The sequence below is a fragment of the Hippopotamus amphibius genome, chromosome 9, assembly GCF_030028045.1.
Source record: "Hippopotamus amphibius kiboko isolate mHipAmp2 chromosome 9, mHipAmp2.hap2, whole genome shotgun sequence".
In the NCBI taxonomy this organism is placed as follows: Eukaryota; Metazoa; Chordata; class Mammalia; order Artiodactyla; family Hippopotamidae; genus Hippopotamus; species Hippopotamus amphibius.
The window spans coordinates 88,300,583-88,316,841 of record NC_080194.1 but is presented as its reverse complement, the minus strand read 5'-3'; the positions used below and the strand labels follow the sequence as shown (position 1 = coordinate 88,316,841).

Genomic DNA, 16,259 nt, shown 5'->3' with positions numbered 1-16,259 from the left:
CCCATCCTCTCTGGGGTCAGGCCTGCCTGAGCCCTGGGCCCCTCTCTGCTGTCCAATCTCATGCTCTGAACTCTCTCATTCCCCTGTTCCTACTCTGTTCCCCTTTGTTTATCTGGGATCCATAAGTCCCTCCATCTCCACGGCTTCTCCAGACATGTACAGTTTTCAAGTCCCCTGTCTTGCCCGCTCATATGCTCTTGGAGAAAATGCCCTTTGTTTCTACTTTGCAGAGGAAGCTTCCTGACGCTTACCCTGTTATAAATGCTCTCAGCTTCCACTTTGTCTGCTGCGAGGGCCATCAGATTCCCACCTCCTGCTTTAAACTCCACGTGTACCAATTAGGGTTAAGAATGGCCGCATAGAACAGGAATGGAGCGTAACCGTGGCTTTCAACAGATTATTTCCCTCGTAGTTATAAGTCGTTCAGAGTTTGTAGTTCGGCCATCTGGGGCTTCTACGGCCGCAAAACAGTTTGATCTGGGCCCCAGGCCCTGCTACCTCCAGCCTGTGGCATCACCTCGCCGTCCAGGGGGCCTCCTGGACCATATCACCCTGCGTATTCCAGGCAACGGGAGGGCTGGAAGAAGGGCGCTCCCTGCATTTTAATGAGTCCTCACCGAGGTCCCACCTGGCATGTACGCTGACATGTTGTTGGCCAGCCCTGTCACGTGGCCTCTCCTGCTTGGAGGGAGGTGGGGGTGTAGGCGTGTTTCCAGGTAGCAACTCTCACTAAGAACCAGGATTATACTGAGGGAGGAGGGAAGGATGGGGTCCTGCTGGGCTGCCAGCAGTGTCCGCCCTCCCTCCACAAGCTTGCACACTTGCTACCTACCGCCTTTGCACTGGAAGAGTGCACCCCGCCTCCAACCTTGGTCACCCCCTCTTTTCCCCAGTTTATCATGTAGTCTTCTAGTATAGCATCTAACCTTCTGTATTTGCAACTTGTTACTTATAATTTTGTTTTTTCTTCTCTGCGTGGCTCTCCTCCAAAAAGAAAGCTCTGAGGACAGAGACCACACCATATTTGTCTTTGTAGGTGGGAAGCCACTGCCTGGCCTAGGGTACCTTCTCTGTAAATGCTGATGAAGTAGATGTCGAATGAAGACTTCTACATGAGGTCATTTGAAGCGGTTCCCAGAGCCTTAAATTAGGGCTTTCGTGAGAGTGAAGTCACTGGCCACTAAATTGCTGTCCTTTTCCCTTCTCTCCTTTTACCAGGTTTACGGTATCTTCTATGCCACGTCCTTCCTTGACCTCTACCGCAACCCCAAGAGCTTGACTACTTCACAGCACAACAAAACAGTCCTTGTCAGTGAGGACGAGCAGTATTTGTTTCTGGTAAGTTTCCTGAGCCAGGAGTGCAGAGGGATGTTTTATTTTTTGAGGATGTCTTTATTGCTGGGCTCCTAGCTCAGACCCAGGACCTGGGGAGCTGGAGGTGTGGATTCCAGAGGTGTGTGTGTTTGTGAGAGAGAGAGAGAGACATGAGAGGCTAGTTCTTCTTCGCAAGAGTCAGGTTTTTACTTGAAACACAGAATGAACGGCCTCTTAACCAATTGCAGCTCCCTCGTGCAGGACTGAGAATTTGGTAAATGGGTCACAGGAATAGATAAAAGCTTTTGTCAGATTCCACTTCTAGGAATTTAGCCTACATGCTTTTACACGTGTGCCAAGGTATATGGAAAAACATGTTTGGTGTACTATTGCTTGTAAAAACACAGATTTGAAACAAATGTCTATCAAGAGAAGATTGGTTAAGAAGATTACAGCTTATCTTTGCCCTGGAATACAGGGCAACCATGCAACACAAATACAACACACTCCACATGTACTGATTTGGAAAAATCTCCAAGCTGTGTTATTAAGTGAAAGAAGTGAAGAGCGTAATGATGTGCTTGTTTCAGGTCCGGGTGGTGATGCCCTACCAGGGCCCGTCCTCTGACTACGTCGTGGTGAGGATGATCCCGGATAGCAGGCTTCCTCCCCGTCACCTGCACGTGGTTCATACGGGCAAAACCTCCGCCGTCATCAAGTGGGAATCCCCATACGATTCTCCTGACCAGGATCTGGTGAGCAGGCCAGGCGTCCAGGAAGCCTTGCTTATTCTTGACACAGTTTGGTTTGAGGGTGGGAGTGGGGTGGGGTTCCTGTAATGGGGCAGGAAACCTAGGCCTGGTGCTTGGAGTTCAGCAGGAGGTCTCCCCCCATTTCTGCCTGGCCAAAGAGGGGGGTGTGGTCCTTAAAGGTGCCTCTTCTTCATTGTCACGTGTCCATTATTCTTGGTCACCAGTTGGTTTATCTCTCCTTTTTCTCTGTTTTCTCTGCCTTCACCAACAAAGGCCTGCAGGCTAAATCTAGCCCATGCCCCTTTTTCTAAATAGAGCTTTATTAGAACCAAGTTATACCCATTCATTGACACATTATCTACGGCCGCTTTGATGCTACACACAGGAGAGCTGAGTAATTGTGGTGGAGACCATCTGGCCTTCAAGGCCTAAGATGTTTACTATCCGAACTTTTACAAAAAAGTTTGCTGGCCCCTGCCCTCAGAGAAGAGGCATTGATTCTAGAAGAATCTCCCATTTTCACTTGTCCAGGCTGCTTTTACCTCCATCCCCTCTGCCCTCCCTGCCATCCGAGCGGTGGGTGGCTTTAAATGCTTGGTCACCAAGACCCTTCGGGACTCTCAGCTTCTCCCTGGTGACTGAGCTCCGTGTGCTTACTACCTGTCCTTTTATTTTCTTCCTGTTCCCATAGATGTAAGAAGCAACGTGGGAGAAAGTAAATGGGTTTTTTGTCTCTCAGAGCTGGGATTGAACACTTTTGTTCATTGCCCCCCTCTGACGACATCCCGACACTATCTCAGTGGTGGAGATAGAGAATTTGAACACCAAACTGGGGTTTTTCTTACCTGTTCCAACCTACCTGCTGATGCCACCACAAATGTGGCTTTCCCTAGAGTTGTTTGGTTTTTTTGAGGGGGGAGGGGGGGAGGGGATCAAACTGATAATTCTTTGCACAAATCTGGGAGTGAATACTTGTTATAAGGTTGGACCTGACTACCCCCAGAGGCTTTCCAAAGAACAGAGTCAGACACTGAGGCTCAAAATATTGTTGCTGTGGGTCACAGCCACAGACATACTCATGTTACGTGGGCCACCATTGAACTACAAAGAGTAAAAAACACCAGGTTTCTGATTACCGTTAAGATGTCTTTTTCTTGTCCCAGTTATATGCAATTGCAGTTAAAGATCTAATAAGGAAGAGTGACAGGAGCTACAAGGTAAAATCCCGCAACAGCACTGTGGAATACACCCTTAACAAGCTGGAGCCTGGAGGGAAATACCACGTCATTGTCCAGCTGGGCAACATGAGCAAAGACTCCAGTATCAAAATCACCGCAGGTAAGCAGGTGAGCTGTTGGAGGCCTTCTCACACAGCAAGGCACCCCCAGTGCTGCTAGCACTTCTCTAGGCATGGGATTTCTTTTTTTTTTTTTTCTCTTTTTTAAATTAATTAATTAATTAATTTTATTTATTGGCTGCGTTGGGTCTTCGTTGCTGCGCACAGGCTTTCTGTAGTTGCAGAGAGCTGGGCTACTCTTCATTGCAGTGCACGGGCTTCTCATTGCGGTGGCTTCTCTTGTTTCAGAGCTCAGGCTCTAGGTGCTCGGGCTTCAGTAGGTGTGGATCGTGGGCTCCATAGTTGTGGCGCATGGGCTTTGTTGCTCCAAGGCATGTGGGATCTTCCCGGACCAGGGCTCGAACCTGTGTCATGCATTGGCAGGTGGATTCTTAAGCACTGTGCCACCAGGGACTCCCCAGCATGGGATTTCTTTTTTTTTCTTTTTTGTTTTCTACTTTTTTGAAGACATGGGGTTTCTATCGAGAATTGCACAGGAAGTGTAAAGGCAACCCCCAGCATCCACACTGGGGCAGAGCCGTGCAGGGGTTCCAGGATCTGGGCCGCAGGGTGGTGGCCAGGTCACCGTGGGCTGGGGAGTGGCTGTCGTTTTCCATGTTCTCCATCTCCTTCAGTCTCCCCTCCCCTAACTGCTTTTGACATATCCAAGAGAGGACATAAAACTCAGTATTTGCCACGCAAAGCCAAGCATCGCATCTGGGCACCTGGACTGAAGTCATTGTGGTTCCTTGTGGCAACATCATGTGCAGAAATGGACAGGCCAGGAACTGGGCAGTAGATTAAAGGGGCATTTGCTGCCAGCCCTGGGCTGGCTCAGCAGTCAGGCTCAGGTTCAGAGAGCAGGTACTAAGCTCAGTTGTTAGGACCACAGCAGACGGTGCCAGGAGGGTCAGTAATGGAGGCTGGCAGTGTGAACTGTGGGCCTGGGAGGTATTTTGTGGTCGTTCCAGGGCTCTGTCTTCAGGCCGAGCTCACTAGCCCTTCACTGAGCTCTAAGGCCACTCTGGCATTTGGGGCAGGAAAGCAGCCTGGAGCCAGAGCCGAAGTCCAGGCACACTATGAACGTGGTTCCCTCCCACCCCCTCCCTTCCTCCCCCCACCGTGTTTGTTTTTGGCCATCCTTGGGTCTAGATAATGTCCACATTTCTTGGCAGAAGATATGATAACAAAGGAGAGGCCAGTTAAAGAGTTTCTACAACACGCTAGGCTCTATATTGTTACGTGTGTTTTATTCCTTCCTTAACCTATCCCTTCATGGTTAGCATTATTTAATCAACCTTTGACGGACAAGAAAACGGAGACTCAAATGTTTAGCCACTAACTGCATCCTATTTCATCTTTAATTTTCAGTTTCATTATCAGCACCTGATGCCTTAAAAATCATAACAGAAAATGACCACGTTCTTCTGTTTTGGAAAAGCCTCGCTTTGAAGGAAAAGCATTTTAATGAAAGCAGGGTAAGTTCCTCCCTCCTTCTTGGTGACTTTGGGAATCTAATTGAAATGCCATTTTAGAGATGAGCTTGTTAACAGCATGCTGGCATGGATAGAGTAAAAAGAAAGAATAGGGCAGGGGAGTGAACTTGAGAAATAAAGGACCATTTTTTGTGGGATTGCTAATTAGTGAAATGTTTATACTGCCCATTAAAGATGCGAATCTCTGCAGTAAGCACTTTTCAGTCCTAAACTTGTGGTCCCCTGAAAGACAGGGAAATGGGCTGCAGTCCTCAGTGTGCTTCCTGAGGCTGGACTGGGGCTCAGCATCGGAACCCAGGGCCCATCTTTCCCAAACAGTCTGAGGGCAGGGCTGTGGCTTCAGTACCTGGGAACCAAGCTGCACTGTCAGCCGCATCTCATCACTTTCTTTCCAGTGAGCAGAAAGTGCTTGAAGATAGTCTGTTGACATATGAAAAACACCTTGTTTTGTTTTGTTATTGGCAGACCAATTACTGCATTCACAGGAGGAGATAGGAGGAGGAAGAGAGTGGCACCTGATAACAGATCTGCCATCCAGGGGTGGACAGATTCTCGTAATGGAGCTGCGTTGGCCCCATTGCCAGCAAAGTATGAGCTACATAGAGACATAATAAAAATCAGCTATGGCTATCTCGGGGTCCAGTGCTGGCAAAAAGCCATAACTCGTCACAGTGTGATGCTAGCAGCAAAACTAAATTAAAATTTGAAAATGCTCACAACTTGCACAGCTGTGACATATAAATGGTTAATATACCTAAGTAAGAAAGCTTTCAAGTCAGTTCAAAACAGAAACATGTTGACTCTTGAAAAATGCAGCTTTGAATCGTGCAGGTCCACTTATATGTGAAACCTGTGGTACCATCCCATCTGTGGCCGGTGGAATCCAAGGATGGAGTACTGGGGCTCTGGAGGGCTTGCTCTAAATTATTCTAGGATTCTTGACTGCTCAGAGGGTCAGGGCCCCAACCCCTACCTTGCTCAGGGGTAAACTGTGTCCTCATTTTGAATAAGGTACAGGTAACAAATAAAAAAAATTTTAAGCAGCAGTGAGCAAAAGAAAGTAAAGTTTCAGCCTCACAACGAATCTAAACAACAAAGATACAGCACTTTCACTGTTAAATTGGCAAAAGTTTGGGGGAGGCATAGTACCAGTATGAGTCAGTGTTGGGGAGAGGAGCTCTCCGGGAGTATGAATGGATTCAGCCTGCTGTGAGATGCTTAACAATAGGTATCAGAAACATTGAAAGTATTACATCCTTTGATCCAGCAATTCTCCTAGGATTTTACTCTAAGGGAACAAGTGCACCACAAGAACTTTATTTATGAAAGAAGGAAAAGACACCCTAAATGCCTACCAGAAGAGGACTGGTCAAGTAAATTATGGGTGGCTGATGCTTGTATCATTAAATTTGTTTTGTTTTGTTTTTGTATTTTGCAAATGCCCTACACCTCATATATATTAGATACGAAATAATAAATGCTAGTTACTCGTTTATAAAAAAGATTGCGGGAGTGGGACTCCAGGCAGATGGTATTGGGAAGCCCAGTTGTCATCAGGGTGGCAGGAGCCCAGCTTTATAAAGCTTGGGCTTGCCGTCAGTGTTCCATTCCCAGTGGAGGGTTCTGGCATAAGCTTAATGGGTCCTTCTTCCTGCCTCCTGACTTAGAGTTCAAAGATGAGGCAGATCAACAGAATGAGAACCAGAAGACCATGATTATGCAGTGGGGCCCAACATGTGGGTAGAGATAAGAGAGGAGGGGTTTTGCTGGGGGGAGGGGCTGGTAGCTATGACACTGGAAATCTTGGAGTCCATCCTGATCCAGCCAGCGTGCTGTGTTAGGGCTGTTCCAAGAGGGACTCTCCCTGAGCCCGTCTAAGTAAGAAGCTTATTTAACACCCGCCTCCAGTGAATAGAGCCTGTGCTGCTGCAGTGCTGCTTAGTTCAAGGCCAGGCTGGTGTGGGGCTGAGATCAGCTCCCGTGAGCTGGAAAGCAAGAAGATAGGAAGTGAGCTGACAATGGAGTTCCCATAGGCTGTTCTGCGAGAAATGTCTTATTTTTATCTTTCACCCCATGCCTGGAGTCCATGGCAACTTGAATTTATTGTTAGTCCAGTCTCATTTCAGTGGACTTTTGCTCTATTGTCTGGATTCTTTGTGTCATTTAATATTCCTTGAGAGAGGTGGGCTGCCGACCAGAACTTTGAGTTCTGTACTGAAGTATTTGTTAAAATGGCTTTTGTTAGGTCTATGCTTTTCATTTGTACTACATGGCTCAGAAGTCATTTGAGATGTTGGGGATGAGAAAATGCCCATTTTTTTGAATCTGATATCTCAGTGATAATGTAAAAAGAACTGGTACGAAACCCAAAGTGCTTTAGCATCTATAAATGCCTGCAATAAGGAGCTCACGTAAAGTTGGAACCAGTAATAGAAGCTGTCAAATTCCTTATTTAACTTCCTGCGCAATCCCTCCTGTGTTTGTTTTCAGGGCTACGAGATACACATGTTTGATAGTGCCATGAATATCACAGCTTACCTTGGGAATACTACTGACAATTTCTTTAAAATTTCCAACCTGAAATTGGGTCATAATTATACTTTCACTGTCCAAGCACGATGCCTTTTTGGCAGCCAAATTTGCGGAGAGCCTGCTGTCCTGCTCTATGATGAGTTGGGATCTGGTAAGTTACTGTCGCTGCTCATTTCCATCTTCAATTGTGGGGAAATAAATCAAGTATCAAGTATGTAGCATGGTTTGATGAACATGTGTCTTTCTAAGATGCATTGAAAATATTCTTGCAGCTCAAAAGAAAATCATTTATGCATCAATTTAATCAGACTGATTTATTTAACAAATACTTCTTGTCAGGCATGGTGTGAGGAGCTGGGATTATAAGGTGACCATATTCTAAATGTAAAGCAGAAGGAAGGGAGGTTTTGTTTCAAAAGGAGATTCTGTCTGGGAAGCACTGGCTTAATGAATTTTGTTTTTATTTTTTGGAGGACTGTTCAGAGCCTCTAATATGCTAATATTCCCTATGATTCTGCAAGTCAATAGATTATCTCATCACAGAGTCATCACAGAGTCACTGATTTCCCAGCCTTCCCATTCATCGTCCCTGTCAGCCTCAGATCAGAGCCTGAGGTTGGTCTGGGATCGCTGTCTTCTGGACACTCAGAGACAGCAGTGTCTGGCCTTGCAGATGGCCGGGGAGAGGAACCTTCCATTTACACAGAAATTCTGCTCAGATCATAATAGCTTAGCCAGGATTTCAACAAATGGGTTGTCACTGGTCTTTTAAGTTCCATTTACTCCCAGCCCAAAACTAGCCAGTGCTTAAGCTCAGAATCTTATATTAGACTTGTTTTACGTTCCATCACGCTTCCCGAGGCAGCTTCTGGTAGAATCCTTGTCCTTGGCAACCTCCCTGAAAGAGGGAAACCTTGCACACCACATCCCTTTGGAGAATTGTAGCATGTTCGAGGTTCTGAGAAGTTTCTACAGAAAGCAAACAACCAAACTCTTGTTGTCCTAGTGTTTTTTAAATAGAGCTTCCTTTTTAAGTAAAACCTATTAGTGACCTGTGAAATAGACTTTGGGGAAAACTGCTGTGAGGACATCCGCCTGCTGCCTTTGTGAAAATTGAGACTGTCAGGCAGGAGAATCTCTCAGGTAGACCTCTCGGGCCACATCCTGCCCCTTGATGTTCACATGCCCTGGAGGTGGGGTGGGGGTGGGGGTGGGCGCTCTCCCACTCCTGTTGCCTCCACTGTGCTGTCTTTCTCTTCCCTGCTCCAGCCCAGAGCTTTCCCCCCGTTTACCCCTTCACCGTTGGGGTTAGGTTGGGATGCGTGAATGGAGATTTGGGAGAGTTTCTTCCAGTAAGTCAACAGTAAAGGAAATGAATGACGCAGATATTGAATTGTTACATCAGGCTTACAGGAAACCACTGTTCTCTGGCCCCTCTTTGTGAGGACCTGTTGGGATGAACCCCTGGGCAGCTCCTGAGCTCTCTCCACGCGCAGAGCCCTGGCCCACACCCTGGAACAACCTCAAGCCTGATGAAGCTCCTCGTGGAGACCAAAAAAGTCCACTTTGCTTCCTTAGCTAAAACTGACTCCCACGAGCCATGTTCCTTTCTTCAGGCTCAGACTTTCCCCAGCATTTATGACATAAAAATCTACCCCTTCCAGGAAGACTGGCTCCAACCCAACAGGGAGATGGCTTAGCCCCAGGGCCCTGTTGTTACAACTTGATCAGTACATCACCATAAAGCTAGTATTTGCTTAAGACAGTGGGAAGGGAACATCACTGTTAGGTTATCGTCACACACATGGCTTTGCAAAGAGCTTTTAAAAAATGTTAAATGTATATGGAAAGGTTCTCTCTCTCTCTTTCTGTTTTATCTGAGTAAAAAAACCTCATAAAACTTCATGAGCTGTTAAGTCAGTATTGTAGTAACGGAATCTCATTTGTGTCACTTAATGGAGCTTCAGGTAATTGCAGTTCAGAGTGACTTTGGTGCCAAGTAGGGGGAAATAATTGCAATCTCGTTAATTAGTGGTCTGATTTCACATCCTCTTATGTAAGGCAAGCAAGTGGTCTTAAGTAATAATGCTAATGAAATCAATGTTGATACCCCAACAAAGGTCTCCCTTCCAAGAGATTATCTAAATAGCCAACGAGGCAGTGATTAGGAGCCTAATGTAATTACCGTATTTACACGCATGGGGCCTGTCCTCCATCAGCTCATGGTGAGGAATCAGGAAACATTCGGGCATCACGTGCAGGAACGTGCCATACCAGGCGGGTGGTTCGGGTAGCTGTTGCAAACTCTTGGCTTTTTTGGGTGGGTTGCCTGGTCCGTTCTCCTGGCCTTACGTGGGAGGCTTACAGGTTGGCATCTTGCCTTGGCAGGTGGGGATGCATCAGCAATCCAGGCTGCCAGGTCTACGGACGTTGCTGCCGTGGTGGTGCCCATCTTGTTCCTGATACTGCTGAGCCTGGGCGTCGGGTTTGCTGTCCTGTACACAAAGCATCGGAGGCTGCAGAGCAGCTTCACGGCTTTCGCCAACAGCCACTACAGCTCCAGGCTGGGCTCGGCCATCTTCTCTTCAGGGGATGACCTGGGTGAGTGGGGCAGGGTGCTGGGTTCTTCCTCCCGGGGTGGACCTCACAAAGCCAGGGGCTTGCTAAGGAAATGCCTGCCTTGAGTTCATCTTTTGACGCTAGCGGAGTTCTTCATTAACCAATGATTCCACTGCTTTGGGTTCAATCAGTTGGAGCCCTTTGCTGGGAAATTGCTCCTAAATTAAAATACCAGTATTCTCTTCAATAGTGTGCCTGAGACAGGGAGTTCTGTGAAAGAACAGATAGGGGCTTGCCTTATACAGGAAGGAAGGGGGGACTTTGGGCTTTGGATATTCCCGAGTATCGGCACATTCTCAAGACTTTCCGGCACATTCTGAAGACTTTCCGACCCCTCTCATCCTTCACAAACCTGGAGGTCTGACGTCTCTGGAGATGTTAGTCTAGATAAAAAGCCATGCTTTCCCCATCGGCTTCTGTCCAAAGAAGCCCTTCCCATCTTGCTGTTTCTCTTTCCAATGGCTAGCACAACCTCACGGGCCACTCTTCTTTTACGTATTGGTGGCGTGTGGCATGGAAAAAAGGAAATGTCCCTTTTATAAATGTCTGCGTGTTCAAACTCCTAAATGCTAATTGAGTAAGTAGGCCACTTAATAAATGTAATTAAGCAAGTGTGTTTTAGGACTTTCCCCAAACTCGGGCTTGTCCAAACTCAGACTGCTGAATGTGAGTTTAACGTATTTATTTTTTCAGTAAACTAGTTACAGTTTTGTGTATGCAGACATTTATGTATTCCCTGCTCACTGGTCATTTGATATTAGGTCTCTCTTTTCTTCTCAGTTTCCTTTCTTGCTTTATCACAAGTGCTTGGATTGCCTTCCGTGAATAGGGTGGGTTCTTTGGAGGGTTCTTTGCTTCTGGTGTTGGGGGCAAGGATGGAATCCACCCATCAGATGCCTTGCAGTGATCACTGACAGCAGATCAGCCACAAGGGGACAACCATGAGTCTGGTTAAATGCTGAAAGCCCTCTAAGATCCTTTTCTTCATGAGCAGTGTAGGTGCAAAGGAGAAAGTAGACAATGACGTTCACTGTGCTAGTGTAAGGTGTGGGTGACTCAAATTGGGGCACATAAGCCACCCATTGGACTTCGGGGTAGGTAATAAGATCCTCCCTCTTTGAAGATTTACTTTCCTTATTTGGTTAAGTTCAAGCTCTCATGAAGATAAGCTTGGCCACCTGTTGATGGGGAACAGGTGACCTGAGAGTGTCAGAGAGAAGCTGGGCTGGGTTTCAGCATCCATTCTTGTGCCTGGCTGGCTCTGCTGCTGACTTTTGTTAGCTGGGGCTTGTGATACAGGGATGGAGGGTCAGCAGTGGGAGGTATGGTCAGGTAGAAGTGCCCCGGAACTTACCAAGGACTGACTGTCTTGCCTTTAGGGGAGGACGATGAAGATGCTCCAATGATAACTGGATTTTCCGACGACGTCCCCATGGTGATAGCCTGAAAGAGCTTTCCTCACTAGAAACCAAATGGTGTAAATATTTTATTTGATAAAGATAGTTGATGGTTTATTTTAAAAGATGCACTTTGAGTTGCAATATGTTATTTTTATATGGGCCAAAAACAAAACAAAACAAAACAAAAAAAAGGAAAAGAAAGGAATGAATAAACTTTGTCGTAATCAACTGTGAACTTCAAACCAGGTTGATTTTAGTAACCAAATTGCTTTGATTTGATCTTAACGTAGCCTTACAGGGCTGTGCTTACTGGGCATGCTTTTTAAGACTGTGAGATAATTTTAGTTCAATAAATTGGCCATTCTTTTTATTTTTCTAAGACACAGAAATGTATTTAATAAAAACTTCAAGAGAGAGTGACGGGTAGAATCCCTCCTCCTTGAAAGTATGCTCAAATTTAAAATTTTGGTTGCATTTAGTTTCTGTGAAAGCATTTGGGTGTATGACAGGGGAAGGTTCTTTTGTGTTATTTTGTTAATTTATTGGGACTCTGTATAGGGCAGGGCTTTAGAGGTCATCTGACACTGCATATGTTATGAGCCCCGCACCTGTAGGGTTGAGGGGTGGGGAACAGAAGCAGTTTTGTTGCCATTCCGGAAACAATCCATTTTTATTCACTCATGTGTCACACGATGGCGTTTGGCAGGAGAGCATATTGAGTTCAACAGAGCTGCAGCTTGAGAAGCCCTGCAGGCAACAGCTTCCTCTCTTATGTGAATGGATGGACTCTTACATGCTTCTGTACAAGACATAGCTTCAAAAGCTACAAAATGATAACACTGCTTTATTATACACTGGTGTCATTGTCATTGCAAAAAATTGCTCTGCTTGTGGGAGAGAGTTCTAGATCTGTGCCATGATAGTACACTGGCAGTTGTAGTACCTAATTTTTCCTTTGGGGATTTGTTTGTTTGTTTGTTTTTACTTACCACTGAAGAACGTCGAATGTAAAGTTTTGTATTTGTGTTGAGGGGGCCGCTTACTGTCCTTAAAAATCCATGCTGATATATGCAGTCACTTTGAATTGGGTCAGTGCCTTCTCCTTTTTTCTCTTCTTCCACCTCCCTCGCCTGTACCCCTGCCCAATTTAAAGAGAAAATGCTCTTCACTCTTACAGAGAGACAGGAGATGTATGAATCTGAGACCGTTCAGTCCAGCTCACAGTAATGGCAGTGCTAGAGTTGATGTTCTCTGTAAAATAAACTGGGCTGGGTCCTTCGGCCTTTCAGTGCCTCCCCTGTATTTAAACTGTGGCCACTTGGTAGGTTTGTGAAATCCACTGGGGATTGATGCCCACTCTTGAGACCTGGTGTTGTCAGCACCAGTGTGTAGCATTGTTGTGATGCCTACTGCGTGCACTTCACTGCAGATCTTCTTCCTGGCCAAGAAGCAGTGAGCTCTGGGGAGATTCCAAAGTTATGCTTCTGCTTATGTGTCCCTCATCTGCAAGCTTTGTCAAGACCCCACCTCCTCTTAGATGCAATGCACCACCTTCTCATGAGCATTTGCTTTCTTTTGACCAAAAGTATCATTCTTGGCTGATAACATAGTTTTGTTCTACCTGGGGAATGTTTGGGAAACAAAGAGCCAATTAAAGTTTTTTAGTTAAAAAATTTTTGTGTATATATATATTTTGCTTGAGGAGTATTTTCAACTGTAGACGTTTAGTATGTTGTGAGTGGTGGTAAATGATGAGCCTTCTTCCAGCATGATTTTCTTCTGTGTCTTTCCTGTGTTATGTTTTTAAAGACTGAAATTTGGCTTTATCTTGTCTTACGTTGGAGTTTCATTCAAAACTCTGAGCCCTACCACCTCCCCTTTTAAATAAGCACTTTAAGTAACTGAAAGATGAATGATCTGGTGGGAGGCAAGTCATTTAATCGAACCACTAGAAAGTCTATTTTCTTCTTTTTCTGCCAACTGTTTGGTTGCATTTGTGAAAGCTGGTATCAAAGGCTCTGAGACTTTATATTCAGTTTTTCCATAGGCAAGCCTTTCTACAGAGCACATGTCTCCAGTTGGCAACTAGAGATATTTCTGAGCATCTGAGTCTTGTTCCCAGTGCCTGCCAATGCTTAGTGCATCGTACTGTATAGACTGGCCATCACCCCTCTCCTTGGAAAATGCCACTGGGCTGTTTGAGAAAAAGCAGCCTTTTAGGGCTAGAGTATTTTATATAAACAGAAGAGCTAAGTTTCTGAAGACTAAGCCAGATAGATGCAGCTATGTGTAAATTGTCTATTTTTATGAACTTTTGAAGCACGCACTCTCACCTCCCTCTGCATAGCTTTTTGAGGTTTTGATGTATATATGCCGTCTGCAAGAGTCCTGAGGTGGGAGTGACAAGAGGAAATGAGAACAAATGCATGGAGCCTTTGAAGGTGACCAGATAATTGTCTTCACTGTGACCAATTGGCACCCCTGAAGAGGGGGCTTTTGTACCTCGTTGGAGATGCCACCTCCAAAGTTCACACTGTACAGGGAAAAGGCTTTATTTTCTCCCAGGATGCATTAGAATGTCAGAAGCCCACACCCACATGGACCACAACGGACCACAAGTGGATCACTACAATTTGGCGGGCAGGGAGATTGTGTACAAATTTCCTCCGGAAGTTGGTTTTGCCCCTCGATGGATTGAATGCTCCTCCAGCCTTATGACATGTGGGTCCGTGTGGATAAGATAACAGAGTAGAGTTCTGCAGAGGAGTCCAGCGAGAGGCCATGCCTATATAGACCCTTTTCCAGACAGGTGAGAAGCTCCCGTGACTGCTGGCTGCCCTGGCAAGCAGGGTAAATAGTTACAAAGCTGGGTAACAGGTTGAAACTTATGACTTTGGGAAGAGGGGTTCCTGGGGTTCCATCTCTGGTAGTGTCACGGGATATTTGGGGGAGACAGATGTGCGACACACAGCTGCATATTCTCTCTGCCCATCATGTGTGACCCACTAGATTAAGCTCTCCAACAATTTTAGGAACGTAACCCTTCTCAAACCAGTGGACATTTTGGGGCAGGGGGACTGGAGAATCCTGCTTTCAGATATCCACCCAGCGGTCACTCTCCATCTAGTGAGATCATGTTCTCAGTACTTCCTTAAGGGCAGAAACCCCATCCTGTCAGGTTTGGTTGGTCACTTTCCCAGCAAGAATGTCATGGTGAATCCCTGAGATGTTACTCTTCCTTGCAGAGAGTTGGGGGAGGGGGGTCCCTCAAAGAAAGGACCCGGGAGAGTCAGCAAACCACATGGCACCTCCATATTGATTTTAGAAATTGACTCTCAAACTCTGTGCAGAGTCTTCACTCGTGTTAGGATTGTCTCTTGACATTCCTATTGCGTTATTTTTCTTAAAGGAAGCATGTGCTGCCTTTCAGGTACAATTTTTGTGTAATAAAAGCCAGTGCATTAAGTTTATATAGACTACTTTCTATGCAAGACTGAGGTATGGAACAGACAGCAAGAGATTACGTGTGCTGTTGGGTACATGCATGATAAGTGTGTTTGCAGAAGCAGTACCCCCAGCAAATGTGGGTTGCAGGAGGCTGGGTCACATACGTGTTTCTGCCCACTAATTTTGAGCAGCCATATTTAGAATTAAATCATCAGAGCCAAGTAACCCAAGAATGGTATTAGCTTCATGTGTAATAGCTCAAATGGAACAAGTATGGACTCCGAAATGGAACGTTATTCTCCAATATTCCGTGTCATTTCTCACTTGAAGACTCTTGTTATGACTTCTTAGAACCTTTAGGCAAAAATCAAAAGTATTTGCAGCAAAATAAAGGCCTCCTCTGCTCTTAAAGTGAAACACTGTATACTTGTTTCTCTCCAAAGTGAAATTAGATATTTATGATTTCAGTTGCCTTGATGCGTTTCCAAATCACTGGTTTATGCTGAAGATTTTACTGTGTTTTAAGATCATTTTTGTCTCAATGTCAACTTTTTTCACTGAATAAAAATTTAACTGGGTCAAGAAAACACCTCTTTGAAAATCCTCTCTCCACGCGTCTCGAGTTTATTCTTTGGCGTGCAATAAAGATGGTTAATACAGTCTCCAAACACCATTGATTTGTCTGTTTTAAAAGCATGTTTATTTCAACGATGAGGGAACACTAAGACCTCGATATTAACAAGCTGGTCTCAGACGATGGATCCTTGAAGAACACGCTGTCTTTGTGTTGGCTGAGGACGGGGGAGACATGATGGCTGTTTTGAAGTAAATAAAATTATTCCGCAGGGGCAGCGACTAAAGTAGCTCCCTTAAAGCTGTAACTACCTTGGCTAAGAGACAGTTTGCTAAGAAGGCAATTTTCAAATCCGAGAGAAGAAAGCACAGCGGTATGATGAGCTGTGTATCAAAGAGCACTTTCGGGAGGCGTCTGGAGGTGATGACATCTGTGAGGGATGCTGCATTTGCCTCTGATCAGTAATGAAAGGCAGGTGGACCTACAAAGTCAGAACTGGAGAGTGTGGAACGGGTGGGAGGGGACAGGTGCTTTGGTAACGTCTTCTGCGATGTTGCTTTTGTTTAAATATTGAGCCCAAATCAATCTCTGAAGTTTTATCATCCCTTTTGGTACATGAGGAAAAAGAGGCTCAGAGAAGTGAAGTAATTTGCTTAGGGGAAACCAGATAGTAAACGGCAAAACCAGCCTTCAGTAGAACAGAGTTTCTGTTCTGTAACACGGTGCCACCCTGTCTTCTGTCGCCATTCGCTGTCAGAATGAACACCTTCAATCCAGTGCCTTATGCCC

General features: G+C 45.6%; 1 protein-coding gene across 3 annotated transcripts in view; it reads left to right on the top strand.

The window, feature by feature from the left end:
• Positions 1-15,484, top strand: part of SORL1 (sortilin related receptor 1) — a 162,717-nt gene extending 147,233 nt beyond the window's left edge. For 2 of the 3 annotated variants that reach the window (XM_057748987.1, XM_057748988.1), the window contains exons 42-48: positions 1,219-1,338; positions 1,905-2,069; positions 3,230-3,404; positions 4,774-4,880; positions 7,389-7,581; positions 9,819-10,031; positions 11,429-15,477. In XM_057748987.1, coding sequence (XP_057604970.1) covers positions 1,219-1,338; positions 1,905-2,069; positions 3,230-3,404; positions 4,774-4,880; positions 7,389-7,581; positions 9,819-10,031; positions 11,429-11,496 — 1,041 coding nt within the window. In that variant the 3' untranslated portion in view covers positions 11,497-15,477. Of the gene's footprint in view, positions 1-1,218; positions 1,339-1,904; positions 2,070-3,229; positions 3,405-4,773; positions 4,881-7,388; positions 7,582-9,818; positions 10,032-11,428 lie in introns of all 3 variants that reach the window. The other variant, XM_057748986.1, reaches the window with a different exon arrangement.
• Positions 15,485-16,259: the final 775 nt, after the last annotated feature.